The sequence below is a fragment of the Corapipo altera genome, unplaced genomic scaffold (assembly GCF_003945725.1).
Source record: "Corapipo altera isolate COAL_440 unplaced genomic scaffold, ASM394572v1 0, whole genome shotgun sequence".
NCBI classification, from domain to species: Eukaryota; Metazoa; Chordata; class Aves; order Passeriformes; family Pipridae; genus Corapipo; species Corapipo altera.
The window spans coordinates 55106345-55123550 of record NW_020884872.1 but is presented as its reverse complement, the minus strand read 5'-3'; the positions used below and the strand labels follow the sequence as shown (position 1 = coordinate 55123550).

Here is a 17206-nt window from a genome sequence, read left to right as displayed (position 1 = left end):
AAAACCCAAAGCACGCTTGCAAGAACAATACATCTAAACTTCCTACCTGCATCATGAAATGCTTCTCTGGTAATATATGCTTTACAGAACTACTCTGCCATCCTGAACAGTCTACTAGTTAATATGTTAATAACTGCTGCTCATCAATCCTGTAGTCTAGGAATTTTTTTCTGAATAAATCCTCTAGAGCACAGAGGGCAAACAGTCTCTATTGCCTTCCTGACTACTCACTGCATGGACCTCATACAGTACATTTTCTTCCCTTCTGGTGGGCAAAAAAGGAAGTTTTGTCCACATCTGGGCCACAGTAATGGTGGATTTTATGATCTATGTGATTGCTGGTAAGCCAGGATTTTTTTTTCATTTAGTGGTTGTATCACAAGCTTTTCCAGTTTAAAAAATTCCACTCTATTGACGTGAGAATAAATGCAAGTGCATACTTGCATTTACACAAGAGATGTGTAATACTTGTGGTATGAGCTGTGGTAAAACTTCTTTTACAGTCTTTCACTGTCAAAAGAAAGCAGTATTTTTTTAATGAAATATTAAGACCACCAAAATGACTGGAAATGAGAGACACATGATTTTACACACAGAATTGCAAAGAATAAATATATCGCATTTTTATCACATATAGATAAAAAAAGGTTTCCTTTTGTAGTTTTTAGTATGTGTTTTTAGAGTAACAACCTGTGAGACTACACATGACTGTGCAGCACAGCAGCTTCAGCACAAGAGCATAAAAACATACGGCAATAACTGTGTCATCCGCAAAAGTCAGTGAAACCTCTCAATTATCAGCTGCTCTATATCCTTTTAAATTTCACCTTAAAATTGTCCATACATAGAAAATTCTTAAATCCTACCTTGATTATTTTTATAATATCTCGAGGTCCAATAATTTCAGGATCAAACTGGATGTGAGCTTTGCAAGTTGCAAGTGCAACTGAGGCATAAAATATGCCATTTGTTCTCATGAGTTTGGATTCAATATTGTGAACACAAGAAGCACAAGTCATCCCTGTAATCTAAAGAAAAGACAAATTTAGGTAGTTAGTAATCCCATATATTCACCCAATATTTGTAGATGAACTTGAAACAAAGCCTCCTGATCTCACAGAGGTACTAATTCTATATGACTATTCAAGCTCTTCTGGTATTGACCCAAGGCCTCAGCATAAAGATTTTATAGAGCTGTCTTAAATGATACAAAGCTGAGAATACAACTACCCACTTTTATTATAAAATTCTGCAACCAGCTGTTATAGTCACAGCTATGTATTTGTATAGCAGAACTCAGACGCTGTATTAACTGTAACAGTATAACTAATATAGTTCTATCAACAACTATATTAACACCAGCAAAGCCAAATTCTTCACGTTGCTTACTTAAATTTCCCTGTGGCTTCAACAAGGCATTATTCTGATTACTTCTGTTTTATTAACACAACTGCAGACTGTTATCTGTCTTGAAGTAGGTATCTGTCAGAGAATAAAAACTGACATTTGAAGAATCTGTCCTTCATGAAACAATTAACTAATTTTATCCAAAGTTCTTAGACCTCTATAAAAAGCCCCCAGCATTGGCAGTACATATTTGGTGACACATTCTCTGTCACTCAGAATCTGTACTGTTGACAGAAAACTTCTGTTTTATTCCTGCTTGCTAAGAAAAGTCTAGTCTGTACATAGAACTATCACCTTTTATTTCAGTGCATTTGGATAGGTTCTTCTAAGACAAACGATCTTGTCTTTTCAGTAATTAAGAAACAATAACATCACCATCCAGAACTGAGCTGCTGAAGGTACAAGTGCTTAAGTAAAGGTATTTTCAAGAAAATGAGTCTTCCAGACCTGACTATTCCTAAACCAAATACACATGACTTACAAGAAGATCCACATGCCCTTCTGTTTCTGCATGATCTTCTATGATGGTAGCTTCAAAACCCAAATTCTGGATCAGCTGTGCTATTTCAAAAGGCTGTATGAATTCTGGTTTGTATTTTATCTCTGCTTTACCTGCCATCAGCGCTACCAACACTGAAACAATTCCTGCAGAGGCATAATAAAAAAAATATTAGATAATATAGTCCCTTTGAGGGAAAGAAAAATAAAATATTACAAGTGACTGTCAATGAGGACTGTAACAACTCTGAGACACTATAAGCCTAATGATTTCCCTCTGCCTCCTTCTAGTGTTGTTCCCTGGTCACAACAGCAAAGTTTTTACTGAGATCCAGCCACATTGTGGTTCCCTTTAGCAATGAGAGGAACATGGAAGGAGGTGAGTTTTGTTATGATCTAATGAGACAAAAAGGACGTTCAGAAACAATCTTTGCACTTACTGCTATAAGCTCTATCCTGGACTCTCTTAGTTTGGAAAGAGCCAAACAAACCCCACAGTAAAATGCTAGACTTTTTTATTTTCTTGTTTCCAATCTCCTCCTTTTTTTTAATAAATAAAAACCCCACAGAAATCTACATTTAGAATTGAAAAGCAAACCATAAAATTCATAGGTAAAAAAAAAAAAAAAGCCTAAGCTTACCCTGGCACTGGAGCCATGCATTTGTTCGTACCTGCTTGTGCAAATGCGCCCTGAAGGGTAAGTTTCACATCAAAAACGTGCCAGAGCTCTCAACAGCTCTGGAGATGGATTGCTCTGTAAAGCAACAAGGCCCTGAAAACTAAATGAGAACCCTTTCCCTGTTCTTGTCTTACTTGAAATTACTTGAAATTTTTATCACATTGCAACAACTCACTGTTACAATACAAGTATGTCCATGAGGTTTGTCCACCAGTGCAGTAGGATAGTAAAACAGTGACATAGTTATATTAGCACTAAAAAGAGCATTAAGTCTATTTACCTTCAGATGCTGTACCACAACCTATTCCATAGAATCACATAGAATACCTTTTCCACCCCACAGTCCCTTATAGACCCATTATAGGGATCTTAAATTTATTACCGTCTTCTTTCTGCAGATTTCTTTCGATGGTAGACACACATGATGCACAGGTCATGCCTGTGATTTGCAAAAAACACTTTTCAGCTGTTGCTCCACTGGGCTGGTTTGACTCATCCAGGTGATGACTGTCTGGAAGAGCATCCAAGACACAGCCTTGGTGAGGAGGCTCTGGAGCTCGAGGCTGCACCGCAGCTTTGCTGGCATTAGGCTGGTGCCTATGTTCTGCAGTGGAGGTATCTTGAATAAATACACAAATACACCGAACAAACACTATTTACAGTGTGATTGGATGATGCAAAAGTTCAAACAAGTCACACATACCAATCACGCAAATCCTCACAGTAGTTTGAAAGGTGACCCAGTAACCTTGATCTCTACATGGAAATAGTGTATATTATTCCTAGGCTTATAAAACTATACACTCACCAGTACCACCTGCATGATCATTTAACTCTACAGAACTAGTTCTACACTTTCAGATGACAAATGATTCCCCTTAATTTCAATGCCTAGATCTGACATCTACCTCCACGTGATAAAGATACCTAGAGGGTCACTATCCAGCACAGAGAATTCAGTCCAGTCATAATCCATTCTGTTGTTGTTGTCATCTATGCAGGACTCATAGCATTTCATCTCAAACAAGGAAAAGGTCAAGTTTCTTAACAGGTTTCTCTTTATGGTGCAGTATTTACACTGCAAGTAGTGCAAAAGGAGTAGTGGAAGCACCCAGGAGACCTCAACACAAACAGGCCTGTTGTAATCATTTTTGTTCTTTACCAGACATCAAACAGACACGCAACAGCTCCAGCTATGTTCACAAACTGCCTCCTTTGTGTAAAGGAGCAGGAGTTGCTTTTGAATGTGTTAAACACAGGGGATTCCCTCCTTTCCCGCAGATGGATTGGGAGGTCTCGTACTAAAAAATTACAAACCAAACAAATAATAATTAAATGCCACATACCGGCCCTGCCTCATTTGTAGTAGTACCACAGATTCAGAGGGTTTGGATGCATGAAAGAAGTGAATAGGATGTGGTTTGTTGTGATCAAACTAATTAATTTCAGGTAAACTACATCACTATTTCAAAGCAAATCTGTTTAGTTTGAAGCAGGTAAAAACTGCTACATTTGAAATTCACTAGAGAGGAGACTGTGCATCAAAGCAACTTTTTAAACACTGAGCACAGGTACAAAATGAACACACTGCTGCAGCTGATATGTAAAAGCAGCTGTTCCCACCAAAGAGTATCTGCATCTTGCCACTTATCATGCTTGAAGGAAGGTTTAGTGAAGTAAGGCAGGTAAAAATACTCAAGAAATAAAGGTCAAAGGATTAAGACACCAAAAAGAGGTTTTAACTAGGTGAAAAGTGGTTTTAAATGAAAGAGATTTCATCAAGTTTGTAGGTTTTAGTATTCTGGAACATAAATGAAAACATTTGGTTTGATAGACCTACTTACAGCACCCTGTAGACATAGTAGGAAACTTACTTCAGTGGGTAAGGGCATGAGCTGTTTGAAAGACCTTGTACCAACTCTCAAATATTTTGGTATCATAACACAACTCAACTCTTACACCCATTAGTGCGGTTATGAATGCCTGAAACAAGGTGCTTTACAGCTGAAACCTCTCTCCCTTGCTAAGTGATGTCAGATCAGGCCAGTCATTCAGAAAAGACAATGCCAATGTGATGCTTTAAGAGTTTCTCTCTAGAAGAGAATTTCAAAGCAGGTGTCACACAGCCCAGCCTGGCATGCTACCCACAGAAAAAAACCACTGTTACCTGTCAGCACTGAAGCATCAAATCCCATGTCTTCTATGGCAGCTCTTAACTCTTCGCCGTTAGTGACAGCTGGATCATAATGTATGGTTCCAGTACTGCCAGCTAGAGAAACTGCTACCTGTTGCACTCCTTGTCTCTCTGATATGGTCCCTTCTATGGACTGTGCACAAGAATTGCAGGTCATGCCATCAATCTTAATAACAACCATGCACATCGGGTCTTGCAGTGGCTGTTTGATGAGATCACCTGTGAAAGCAGGTGATGGAGATGCTCCTTTATTTGCTTCTGAACCACTAAGGAGACATACTTTAAAGTTTCCAGGTGGAAGGGATTCAATAGCTTGCTGCAGAGCTGACAGGGTGATTAAATTTGGGCTATACTCTACCACAGCACATTTTTGCTCCAAAGACACTTTAATACTTTTTATTCCAGGAATAGCTGATATATTTCCTTCAATGTTTCTGACACAGGACTTGCAGTGCATGCCTTCTATCTGTACAGTCACCGTAGCTGTGCTGCTCATCTCAGCAACCAGTGGATCCAACACATCACCCTCAAAACTTGCTGGTGTCTTCTCGGGGTTTGCATTCTGCAAGCGCTGGAGATCAAGGACACCCAGCTTCAAAGGGGCTGATTTACTTTTAATAGTGCAGTCATACCCCAGGTTATTGATGTGTCTCTTGAGGTCATCAGGGTGAATGATGTAAGGATAGTAAGCAATAATTGCTTCCTGGTTACCAAGTGACACCTTGATTTTTGCTACACCATGCAGTTTCCTAATCTTTCCTTCAATGCTGGTGACACAGGACTGGCATGTCATGCCTTCTACGCGAAGCTTAACTACTGCTTCTTTCAAGCTCGACAGATTTATGGTTGCTGTTGTCAACTTCTCTTCTGCTATGTTGGCATCAAAGCCCATATCCTGAATTTCCAGGCAAATCTGATCCGGACTTATTTCCAACTGCAGATACTTGATAACAGCATTGTTCTGTTCACGGGAGACTTTAATACTCACAATGCCCTTCACCTTGGAAATCCGGCCTTCTATTGCCTGCACACATGATTGGCAAGTCATTCCCACAATGTTGATTGTCACAGTACGTTCTTGGGAAGATGGAGTGGTTTCAAAGCTCTCCTCGTAGCCCATGTTGTCAAAAGCAAAATTATGTTTCATTGTAGGCTCCAGCTCACAGCCAGGAGGAGAATCAATGTTTGACAAAGCCTAAGGAGAAAGAGGAAGAGTAAAAATAAATGCCTGTATCTTCAGCCCTGTATACGCTGCAATGGTCTGCATATGCTCTGAAGCACATGCTAGAAGTGTTCTCAAGTCAGTCTATAGTGCTGAAACACTTCACAACATTAACCCATGATGATGAATCAGGCCTCTGACACATTTCTTAAGTAGCAATTTAAAAACTATTCACTAGGGATGTAAAACCAGAATTGATTCAGTATTCCTACCCCAACCAAATAATTTAAAACTTGAGCTCTCTGCAGCAACAGGGCACTTCCATCACAAAGCCTGAGCCCTGCTCTTCAGAGCACACTGTCACTGGCACAATGGGTCACAGTAGAGTGTATGCTGACTGCCTCTCCACCAATGTCCTAAACTGCCTGAGTTTGGCCAACCTGCTCCTGCTCATCGGGAGTTCCAACCAAACCAAACCACATCAAAACAAAAAGCCCAAGAAAACAGAATCATGAATCTCCCAGAAGCTTGAAACAAGCTGGTGCAGGGAGGACCAGCTGCATGATATTTGAAGAGTAGGGTCTCTTTTAAGTTAAAATCTATATCTGACAAAGATCTTAAAAGACACAGAACTATATGCAGATATTTCCACTTACCGACTTGTGAGGCACGTAAGAAAGACTATAAATTGAGCTACTCACTGGTTTGATCCAACACTGATTTTCAGGATGGCAAGTACTGAAACAGATCAGTCAGATCATGGGCTCTGCAGTACTGAAACTCTACAGTTGAATGCACTCAATTCAATTGAAAATCAAGTATTAAAAAAAATAAAAATAACAGCAATGCTTCTCACAGAACAGGTATTCAGAGCACAGACTCTGTCTCCAGTTAGTGGCACCATGTGATGAGGAAGATTGAGAAAGGGAGGGACAAGTTCCAGATTGTCAGATTTCATGGAAAGAACATAAAAATTCATGTCCATGACTTAAGTCAGTTTTAAATACTAAAGATCTAGATGAAAGCAACTATGATAAATCTATTCTCTTGCCAGCAAAGCTGTGGAATCTCCAGCATTCAATAAAACACCTGATGCTGGGCATTACTGCAGAGAGGGCCTGGAGAAGGGGCCAACAGATTAGGCTCAGTACTGCAACTCTTATTCCTATGACCCATCAGAAAACTCCCTCCTCAATACCACAGCATGGATGAGAAGCATTTAGGCTGCTTATTAACACTAGAATGCATCCAGTTCATTTGATGCAGAATTCAAAATTCATTAACTTGATTTTGTTTCATGCTTAGACAGCTTGGGAATAATGAGGTCTGAGGTCACAACCAGAACAGTAAAAATTTAACACAAGAAATTTTCTTTCAGCTTTTCCTGTACTGTATTTGTTATAACAGGAGGAGGAATGAGCAACTTCAACTCTTCAGCAATTATGGTGCAGCCCCTCACTATCCCAACAGCAAGCTGGGGAAGAAGACTCACAGGAATATTTTAGTCCTGACATCCCCTTTTGCTTCCTCCTCCCACAGGCCTGGCAGCACTCAGGACCCATAACCCTCTCCTTGCACTTCCCTTCCCAGAAGTTACTGAAATCCCCAAAATATGTGAAAATGTGCAACCACGCCCTCCTTTCAAAACAAAACATTAACAGTTAATCAGACTTCCCTGCATGGATGGTTTCCTGTTTAAGCACAAAGACGACCAAGATGCCCATATTCTTATTTCCTTCTATCTGTGACTTCCCACAATTTGAAATAATAACCTGGCCTTGTATAAGGAAAATAAATCCATCTAAAAACAGTCTCTCATCCACCACATTTCAAATGCTTAGACAGCTCAAACTGTTGTTTATTGTAAAATCTGCCTCAAGAAATGTTTTTTGAATATTGTACCTCATCTCCTCTCCCTTATCCTCAGTCCCTCAAGGACACTTTGCTTGCTGTGGCCCCCTCTTCTTATCACAAACACCCAGTGAAGCACAAATCCGCTTGAGAGTTACAGAAGCTCACCCAGTGCGTTTATTTTGGCTCATATGACAAAGGCATTTGCCTTCTGCATCCTTTGGCGAAACAGAGCGTGAGAAATGGGCAAGACAAACATGCTCTGCTCTCCTGCTTCCCCTCACTGTGTTTCTGGCAGCCGCTTGCAGATGAAACCCAGGAACTATCAGCAGACTTATGTAGTCCACTGTTCCCTCCACCCTCATTCTCACCAACTGTCTCATCTTTCCGAAGTACCCAGTGATATAAAAGCATTTCAAATTAAATAGAAAAAAAAGATTAAAGGGTATTTCTTGTCCTCCAGCCATGCGAAAAGCATAAAAGCAAGGACTGGTTCTACTATTTCAATGCATTGTAAGCCACAGAAACATCAAAACTTGGCTGCTGCTTTATATTTTGCATAAAAGGCTATTATCAACATTCAACGAATTGTCAAAAATATTTTGTTTGCTACTTTACAAAACCAGATGTTTATAGTCCGTAGGAGAAAAATTCTTGCACGCAAATTTTTAAATGACAAGGAAAACATAGAGAGGGGACATGGATATAAGAAAAATACAAAGCTTATTTCCCTTAAAACCCCACCACCAAACACACAAATGCAAAATCATTGAAGAATTTTCCCCCAAACCCAAGAAATGTGCACAGGAACAAATAAAGTATTTACAAAGCCTTTACTATTGTCTAACAGCTTCAAAAAACCCCACAAACTGAAGGGGCATAAATACATCTATGTGTGTATTTGCAAGATGGGTGTTCCTACACCAGAGGAAAACAGCAGATTCATGTAAGGACATGAAGACGAGTGATATGGAAATGTGCCTGTAGTTTTCCTTAGGCACAAGCTGGGTCTCAGAAGAGGGTTTCCTGATGTCATACACATAAAATGGCATCTATGAGGCTGTATAGTAATTTAGACACCATCTGCAAGAGGATCAGAGAAGCAATCACCACCAAAAATGCCAAAAAAGGTGTCTGGGATTCCCAGGCGCTGCCCCTTCTGCTTGTTTCTGTCTAAAGAGAAATACCAACATAATAGTGGAAATGCTTCTGATTCTGCATCCAGAGGGGAATGTGTGAAAGAACTGGCCACTGTTACTATTTTGTCTCTCACACCAAAGGAGGCCTGCTTACTTTTAAGGACAGGTGTACACCAAGTATGTTGGTGTTCTACCAGTCTCATGCATAATTTTACAGCAGCTATGTAAAGAGTATGTAAATAACGAAACATGAAATGATGACAATTCTTTCCCTCCCTTGTTCTGCACGTAAAAGTTGCAACTGACAATGCACAACAGAGTGAGGCTCTAGTCTGAAAGCTAAGAATCTCAACATAAACAAGTTCATATGAATAATATGGGAAAAAAACCAGAAAAAAATAAAGAAACTCATTGACACAGAAGCAGCAGTAGATGGAGAGAGCTTTAAAGGAAGTGCCAGAGCTGGCTGGAAAACAGTTGCGTCTATAGGAGACAGCTCTGAACTAGACCCGAGATGAGTAGCAATTGAAACTGCTGATGTGCAGGAATATGGCATCTGAAGCCCAGCATCCAGCATGAGGATTTCAAGGCATGAAGAACAACCCTTGATGTCCTTGACAGGAGCTGTAGTACTCATGCCTGTCCAGGAGCAAAGCAGGGCTTATAGACTGCTGGTAGAGGCAGAGGCTCATGCTCCCCATTCTGACTGCCTCCAGCCAGCAAGAAGGAGAACATCCAAAGGGAATATGCTCTGGGGCTGGACTAACTTCTTGTGAAAGCATGGAGGTGGGGCAGGGAGATGCTGCTGGATTGGAAGCACCAAGTCTCAAGCCCTCATATCAGAGCATCCAGAGCTTGTGACAGGTCCGATGGGAAAGGCAGTCACTGCATATGGTCTGTGAGGCTTCTGGGGCAAACCCTCCCATTGAGAGCTGCCCTCAGAGGCCTAGCAGCAGGCTGCTTTGCTGTCCCCCAAAATGGGCTATTCTTTTGGATATTCCCATTCAGATGTGCAAAGTCTAGGAGTTTAATGGAGCAGTGAAGGGATACATAATAAATGTGAGAAAAACAACTGAACTCAGAGGAAAACTCCAAGACAAGGAAACCACAGCACCAGGTGAGACTTTCACATATGCACATATGGTAACCAATATGCTGAGAATGGATGCAACTCCATGGCTGTGAACTAAACACAGCTTGTGCCCTCCTTGGCTTCACGGCCCAGCCACCAGCCACCCTTGGCTGGGTCTCCATGCTGCCTCCACCACTGTGTTCCAAGGGTCGCCCTGTGGAGTGGCTTGTCATCAAGAAAGCCATCCCTCTACCCATTTCCCCTTCCCAAGAGGTGCAGCCACCTCCAAAATGCTAATGTAACACTCCTGTCTTCTGCAGCACAAGGCTGAGGTCGTGGTAGGCGCACCCCACAACTCTCTGAGTATCACCCACACCAAGATCCGGCACAATGCTGCTCCTCTCTGCTCACCCAGCAAGGTTCTCCCCCCATGGCTGGCACTGCTTTCCTGCCCTCCTGCATCTGCCCTGCAGGGATGCCAACTTTCACATCCTGAAATTCAAACACCAGACTCCTCACCATGATGCCAGGCAATCAGCCAGTGAGAAGATGGGGCCCAGCCCATCGAGCACCTCCCCCTCTGCCTCTTCCCACCCACTCATTTATAAATACCAGAGCTCACTGAACCTCTCACGCACTATCTCCAGAGGTTTTGGGCTGCTCTTCTCCTTGTATCTCTGTGGGCTGAAACCAGTTATTGCTCTCTTACCTTTGAGCACACAACCACCAAGGAATTATCTTATCTGTGCTTTACCTTTCCTGCTTCCTTCTTTCACAACCCTCTGATTCATGGCTTTGGATTCAGGCAGGCAGCAACACACAACTGAAAAGCCACACTCTATTAATTAAATGCTTCAGATGTTTCCCAGTTTATTATAGGCAGGCAGTGAACAAAAAAATGAGGGCAGAGCAGCCACAAGAATATCAAAGGTCACAAGTCTTCCATTTCATGCCTACAACAGCGCTTCTGAGGGCAGACATTCAATCCTTATCCTCCTTAATAATTTCCAGTGCAACTTGTCCATCCATCTTATTAGTGAATATTCTTTAAATATATTAGATCTTAACAGTTGTTCTTCCTTCTGTCTTCCTTCAAATGAAGATTAACAAATGTCAGTAGCTACTATTTTCAGTAACTACTTGTAACGCAATTTGTTATTTTTCAAACAGTTCCTGAGTCTTAAAAGATGGAAATAACACCCTCTAAACCTGGATATCAAGATTCAATGAGAATATTATTACAAAGCAGCCTTTATGGGACTTTTGTTTCCAAAATACTAAATTAATTACCTTAATGCTTCTTCAAAGTGACTGCTATTCCCCATTTATGATCAGGTTTCTCTGTCAGTACAGATGATGGGGAAAGATTTAGGCAGTGAGAGCTAGTCTTACTGAAATCACACCTACTGTAGTTAACAAACCTTAAGAGACCTTAACAGCTAGTTTTAAATTAAAGGGAGCTGTATAAACCACATTTGCTTTATGGGAAAGGGGAAAGCCTTGCTGTATATGCAATGTTTCTAATTTAGAATTAAAACAATGCAAAACTCTCTTTGATGTTCTTCACAGCTCCAATACAAGCAACACATATATTCCAGTGAACTGAATATAGAGAAGAGATCCTCTGGCAGAACAAAGTCATTTTTGTCATGATTGTTTTCTAGCAAACATTTATAATACAAGAAATAATTCAAGGCAGAAAAAGCCTTCAGGTATATTTGGTCGGTCCTGGCTGACATTTCATTCCAGTCTGACACTAATTATTTAAGCCATTCTAAGCATACACAGTTTCAAAGAACACATTTTTTCTGAGAGTTTCTTTTCCTTGAATATTTCCAATATTCACTGGCCCAAACTACATTACTGCAGTTTACATACCTTTTAAACAGCAAAAACTCTTTTAAAAATAATAAACTTTATCATGTTTTTATCAGCACTGATCTTTCTAAGCCTCTTTTTCATAGCAGTTAATCTACAAAAATACCATAGTTATATATAACACTGAATTTAAAAAAAGTTGCCACAGATACATTTATCACAAACTTTCACTAGCACCCACTTAGTAGATATAAATAAACTACTTACCTACAAGGACTTTTTAATGTTTCTTCAATTTCTGTTATTCCAGAGAATAAACCGGTATGAGCTTCTGTCAAACTACTCAAGTAATTGCAGTTCAAAAGGAGAAATACTATGTTTCCTTCCTAAGAATCACCACTCTGTATTATTAGAGGTGGAGCTGAAACAATGCTCATTAGTTTCTACCGCATAACTCATCATTAACATCTGCTTTCAAAGATTACTTTCAGAGGATCTCCAGAGGACTTTGCATTTGTGTACTGCTTGCTATGGGGCTGCCATCTGTGCTGGGGATTGAGACAATTTAGATAAAGAAAGTTTAACGTCCTTTAATATACAACCCATGTCCAACATGCTTTGTTTTAAATTCTCCAGATCAGAAACACTACTTCCCTCCCAACATGCGCACACACACCAGCTCACTGACCTGTCTTTCAACTGTATTGACTTCTGGCATTCCCATGGAGTAACTCTGCAAAAGTTTCTCTTCTTTCTGCAAGTTACTGCTTGCTTTTACTGGAGATCCAGTCTTGGACTTTTCACCAATAATCAGTAGTTCAGGCACATCATGAGCTGCCTGCTGCTTACGAATAGACATCAGGGTTATGTTTCTGTCGTTTAAAGTAGCTAAGTAGGACAGTTCCCTTTTCATTTTACTGTCCTGTTTTCTCTCCATTATCTTTCTGGATTTTAAATATTGCAGTGCCAAAAAAAAGCTTTATGAGAGCGGTTATTCGGTGTCTTATCAGCCACGCTTCCTTCAGCTACATTTACAACAGCCTGGAGAGTTCTGCCCGTCTAATCAACATGCTCATTAGGCATTCATCACAAAATCCCAGATGTAACCTGTGATCCCTGTGTACACTGCTCGCTGCACTCAGCTACCTGCTTTCCCTGCCAGTTTAAACGTTTCCCACCAATTGGCATCCCTTGTGCTTTCCGAATTGCGTTCAGCACTGCTAATCTCTGCACACGGCGTCGCGGCAGGCTCAGCCAAGGCTGCTTTCACAAGCTAGTCAAACATGACCTGTGTGCAGCAAGCAAGTGCATAATCAGCCCGGCCAGACAGGCATTAGCGCCTTGTGGCCGTGAGCACAATCACAGCTCCTACAGAGGGCAACGCTACTCCATTTCCTTCTATGAAATTGCCAGGGATTTCTTGGATAAAATGTGCTCCCTTCTAACACTGAAAATGTGCCAAATTAGATAACGTACATAATTAGATAAGGCTCTTAGTCTAAAAGTCTTTCACTCATTCAGGGCATGAGAATGTTCATTTTTTGTTTCAAGAGGGAAAACAAAAGAGTGAGTACAATATTTGTATTTTCTAAAACATGCCTCTTTACCATCAGCAAGCTTTACTAAGAAACAACGAACCAAACAAAATTAAACAAGCAATTAGTGCCAGAAAGTAAAGGGAAAAAAAATATATGCTCTCTGGCAAATTCAGTTCCCCTTAGATCCTCTGGACAACAACAGGAACATCTAATTTAGACAGCCATACATATGATAAGTACCATCACTAGAAGTGCCTCGAGCCAAGCTTGAATATATTTCTCTGGGATTGCCCACAGCAAATGCACAGCACTGTGCTAACACACCAAGTGGGATCTCAAGTTCCCTAAGCCCACAGTAGTGCAATCCACTTCTGAAGGCACCCCTGAACAGGGACACTTAAAGAATGGCCATACAGGGAATTTATAAAATATAACTGAAGTGTTAGCAAGTTACACACTCCTTGGCTGTGCAGTGACATCAGTGCATATGCAAGCCTTAAAGTAATTGATTTAAATTTAATCAGAATTTCTTGGACTTGCTGCAAAAAGGCACAGATTTACTCCTATGCAGAGGTTAGCACAGAGGGTGAAAATGTCAGCATATCTCTGTCACCTCAGGAAAACCTATGGGATAGATGACAGACACTCTACCTGTCTGGCAGGACAAATTCAGATTCTTTTTACTTCCAAAAGCAGAAGTACATCCCTCACACTCCTGCCACATTGACAGTGGTCCAGAAAGTCACCATGCAGGACATTAGCATGCTAACTTGTCTTTCTGTTCTAACTTCTCCACAAAGATGGATCCTCAGCTCTGCTCGCTCCATCTAGTTCTTGACTCCACTTCAGAGTTAAGGACCATCTTTGGAAAAAGAAGGTCTTCTGACAATGAAGGGAAACTCAAAATACTGCTGTAGCACTATTTTGTATCATTGTCTTAATATACAAGATCGGTAATAATATTAAATTTTTAAAAAGGGTTATTTTGAAAACATTTTGAGAAATGGTTCCTCTAGAGAGTCACTACAAAGAGTAAAGTATCTCTGTTTGTTCTATGTTTATCAGTGAAACGAATTAGACCTATATCTGACTTCAGCTTGAACACTGCTGAAAATGCAAATTGTGTTAAAGGTGAAATACTTTAAGGAATTACTGATTTTAACTCATTTTGAAACAAGCAATTGAAAATCATACAATTTGACTTACGTGAAAAAATTAAGTACAACATCTTTAAATACTAAAGCTACATCTACATACTAAATACACATATATAAAGTTAAAAACTAATCTTTGTCTTTCTAAAACAAAACAATTCTCTTCCCCCCCAAAAAAGATATTTAGAAATTGAGCTCTGTGTTCTAATTCCAAATAACAACAATTTCGAATTCTAGATTTTCTTAGTCAATAGTAATTTCAGTTTCTGGCCATACCTAAAGTACATTCTCTCAGTTAACTGCCCCTTTGGAGTTTAGGCTACTTGTGCCAGCTGCAAATTGAGGGTAAGTGTTTTAGCTAAGGCTGAAGTAGGAAAGGCAATGTTACTCATCTCATCTGATAGCAGTACCATTCCTCAGTTTAAAGGCAGATTTTGCACAGCCTAGGAGTTTCACCAGGAAGAATCACTCAGGCTTGGTAGCATGAGATTCAGATGGCAAACAGAAAACATGCCTTTTGCCTTCACAGCTCTCTGCTAGTGTTGGGCAAAGATGTTTGCATTTTCATGTCAGAAAATGCAGAACATTCCAATAAAATTAAATCCCTTTGACTTAAGGCCTCAAGAGCTGGTAAAATTCCAGTTTTCCTCTTCATATTACCTGCTACAATCAGACTATATGATAAACACACAAGAACTATGTGTTTTCAGTTAAATTAAGTTTCCTGGGTTCATCAAGCATTCATCCTTGGCTTTATAGGATGTTCTGGCCTGTGTCTAATCCCTCTGGTTCCTTGCCCAAAGAAAGCATATTAAAATAGCGTTAACAATGTCTTGAAAGATGAGATGCTTGGTTCAAGGAAAAAAAATGGGGAGCTGGAGGTAAGAGGGTCATATTGCTTTAATCTGTGTGGGGAAAAAAACCTGAAAAACAAAGTTCAGCAAGAAGGAGAGCATGCGTTGGCTATAGTTCACCAGGAACAAACTGTCTGCACACCTTAGGACCAGAAACACTGAAGGAGCTTGGTGTACCACTCTTAAGAGAGGCATGAAACAAAGGGTGCAGCTGCACAGAGGTGTTGTGGTCATGCTCTGTTTAAAATGATGCAGCTAACAGGAACTAAGCCACAGGAATGACCCAAATGGTGACCAAAAGTTGGCCTTTGTTTCATTAACTCAAAAAAACATACTACTTTTCATGCCTCTGTGTACGCTAACAAATAAAACCTGTACATGCTTTACATGTATGACTAAAGTCATTCAGGCTACACCTAAACATGAAATGATATCAACTTTAACTTTTCTTTTTCCCGTCTCTCAAAGAAAACAATATAAATGTAGCTTAAGTGGGGAAGGAGACCAGAGGAGACTCCACTTTTGTATCCTGGGATGTTTGATGGGATGTACCTATCTCATTCCCCACAGGGATGCCTATGTGGTAAGACTCGAACACACAGTTATATTTAGGGCTTCTTTTGGAAATTTAGAAAGCAAGGTTCTGCTTGTGATTAGACTTTTAGCACTATATAGTCATCTGGCAATTAAACGTATTTGCCACAGGTTATTATTATGTGTTTTATTTATTTATTTATACATTACTTATGTATTCACGCGTGCTCCTGCAGATGATGTATTTATCACCAGCAATCCAATAACAATCTGCATTTCTGTTGCTCAAGAAACAACACCATCTTGCACTTGGCCATGGGAGTTACTGAACACGACCAGACTTCCAAACTGGCCATGAGAGCTCATTGGGCACAACCAGACTTACAGTGTATCACAGTATTTGTGCAACCGTAACCATGGCAGTTCTTACTGAACTCAGCCGGACTTACAGTGCTGCATTGGCTCTGCATTTCTGTTGCTTAGAGCTGAGCTGGCTGTCACTCAGAATCTAAGCCCAGCTGCCCCAAGCCCCTGACATCTGAGACCCACCTGGAACACAAGGGGGTTAGTTTCTGCCAAATCTCCTTCTCTTAACATAACAGAAAGGTTAGCCCTACTCTTAATTTGACGATTTGACAGACAAGAGGAACTGGTTCAGATACATGCACTTTGTGTCAATGCAAAGAGGGATGTATTAGTATTAATACATCACTCTTGAAATCCAGTCTGCCTTTGAATGTTGATCATTTTTCTACTCTCCTCCTCAGACATCATTCTAAACTACCAAAATACAAACCATCCTGAGGCATACAAACAATGATATAAGGGTTAACCACAAGTAATTTCCCATTTGACATATTTTGAGTTATTCTTAATTTTGTCTTCAGAATGCAATCAGCTAAAATGTTTGAATTTTTTCCCCCCCATCTTAACAGAGTTAGATTTGGTTTTGGTTTTTACACATGCAACTGCAGGAAATGGAGCATTAAGTTAAAAAAAAAAGTGGGGAGGGGTAGCAAAGTATTGCAAAGCTTGTAGTAATATCACAAACAACAGTGCTGGTAACTCACAGTTATCAAGAAACTGTTAACAACATTGTTTGAGAGCAAACCGGTGAAACATCCAGCCCTTGTGTGAAACAATTATTTCTCCTCTGTCAGTGCCCTCTTTAAGCCAAAAGAGAAGTAGTTACTAAAGGCATCCACTTTTTCTTCAAACAAATCACTGAACTTGCTCAGTAGTCATTTTGCAGTCCTACAACAGGCAACACAAACCTCACATTTCCCACATGAATCAAACAGTTGC

At 40.2% G+C, this 17206-nt stretch overlaps 1 protein-coding gene across 5 annotated transcripts in view; it reads right to left on the bottom strand.

Annotated features, from left to right (window-relative positions):
* ATP7B (ATPase copper transporting beta) overlaps positions 1-13010 on the bottom strand; it is a 31106-nt gene extending 18096 nt beyond the window's left edge. Inside the window, exons 1-6 of one of the 5 annotated variants that reach the window (XM_027648095.1) lie at positions 12510-12569; positions 12089-12369; positions 4753-5974; positions 2968-3237; positions 1889-2052; positions 867-1028 (exon numbers count right to left, since the gene is read on the bottom strand). In XM_027648095.1, the coding sequence (XP_027503896.1) occupies positions 867-1028; positions 1889-2052; positions 2968-3237; positions 4753-5926 (1770 nt within the window). In that variant the 5' untranslated portion in view covers positions 5927-5974; positions 12089-12369; positions 12510-12569. The other 4 variants (XM_027648079.1, XM_027648060.1, XM_027648070.1 and 1 more) reach the window with 4 other exon arrangements.
* Between the last annotated feature and the right edge of the window lie 4196 nt (positions 13011-17206).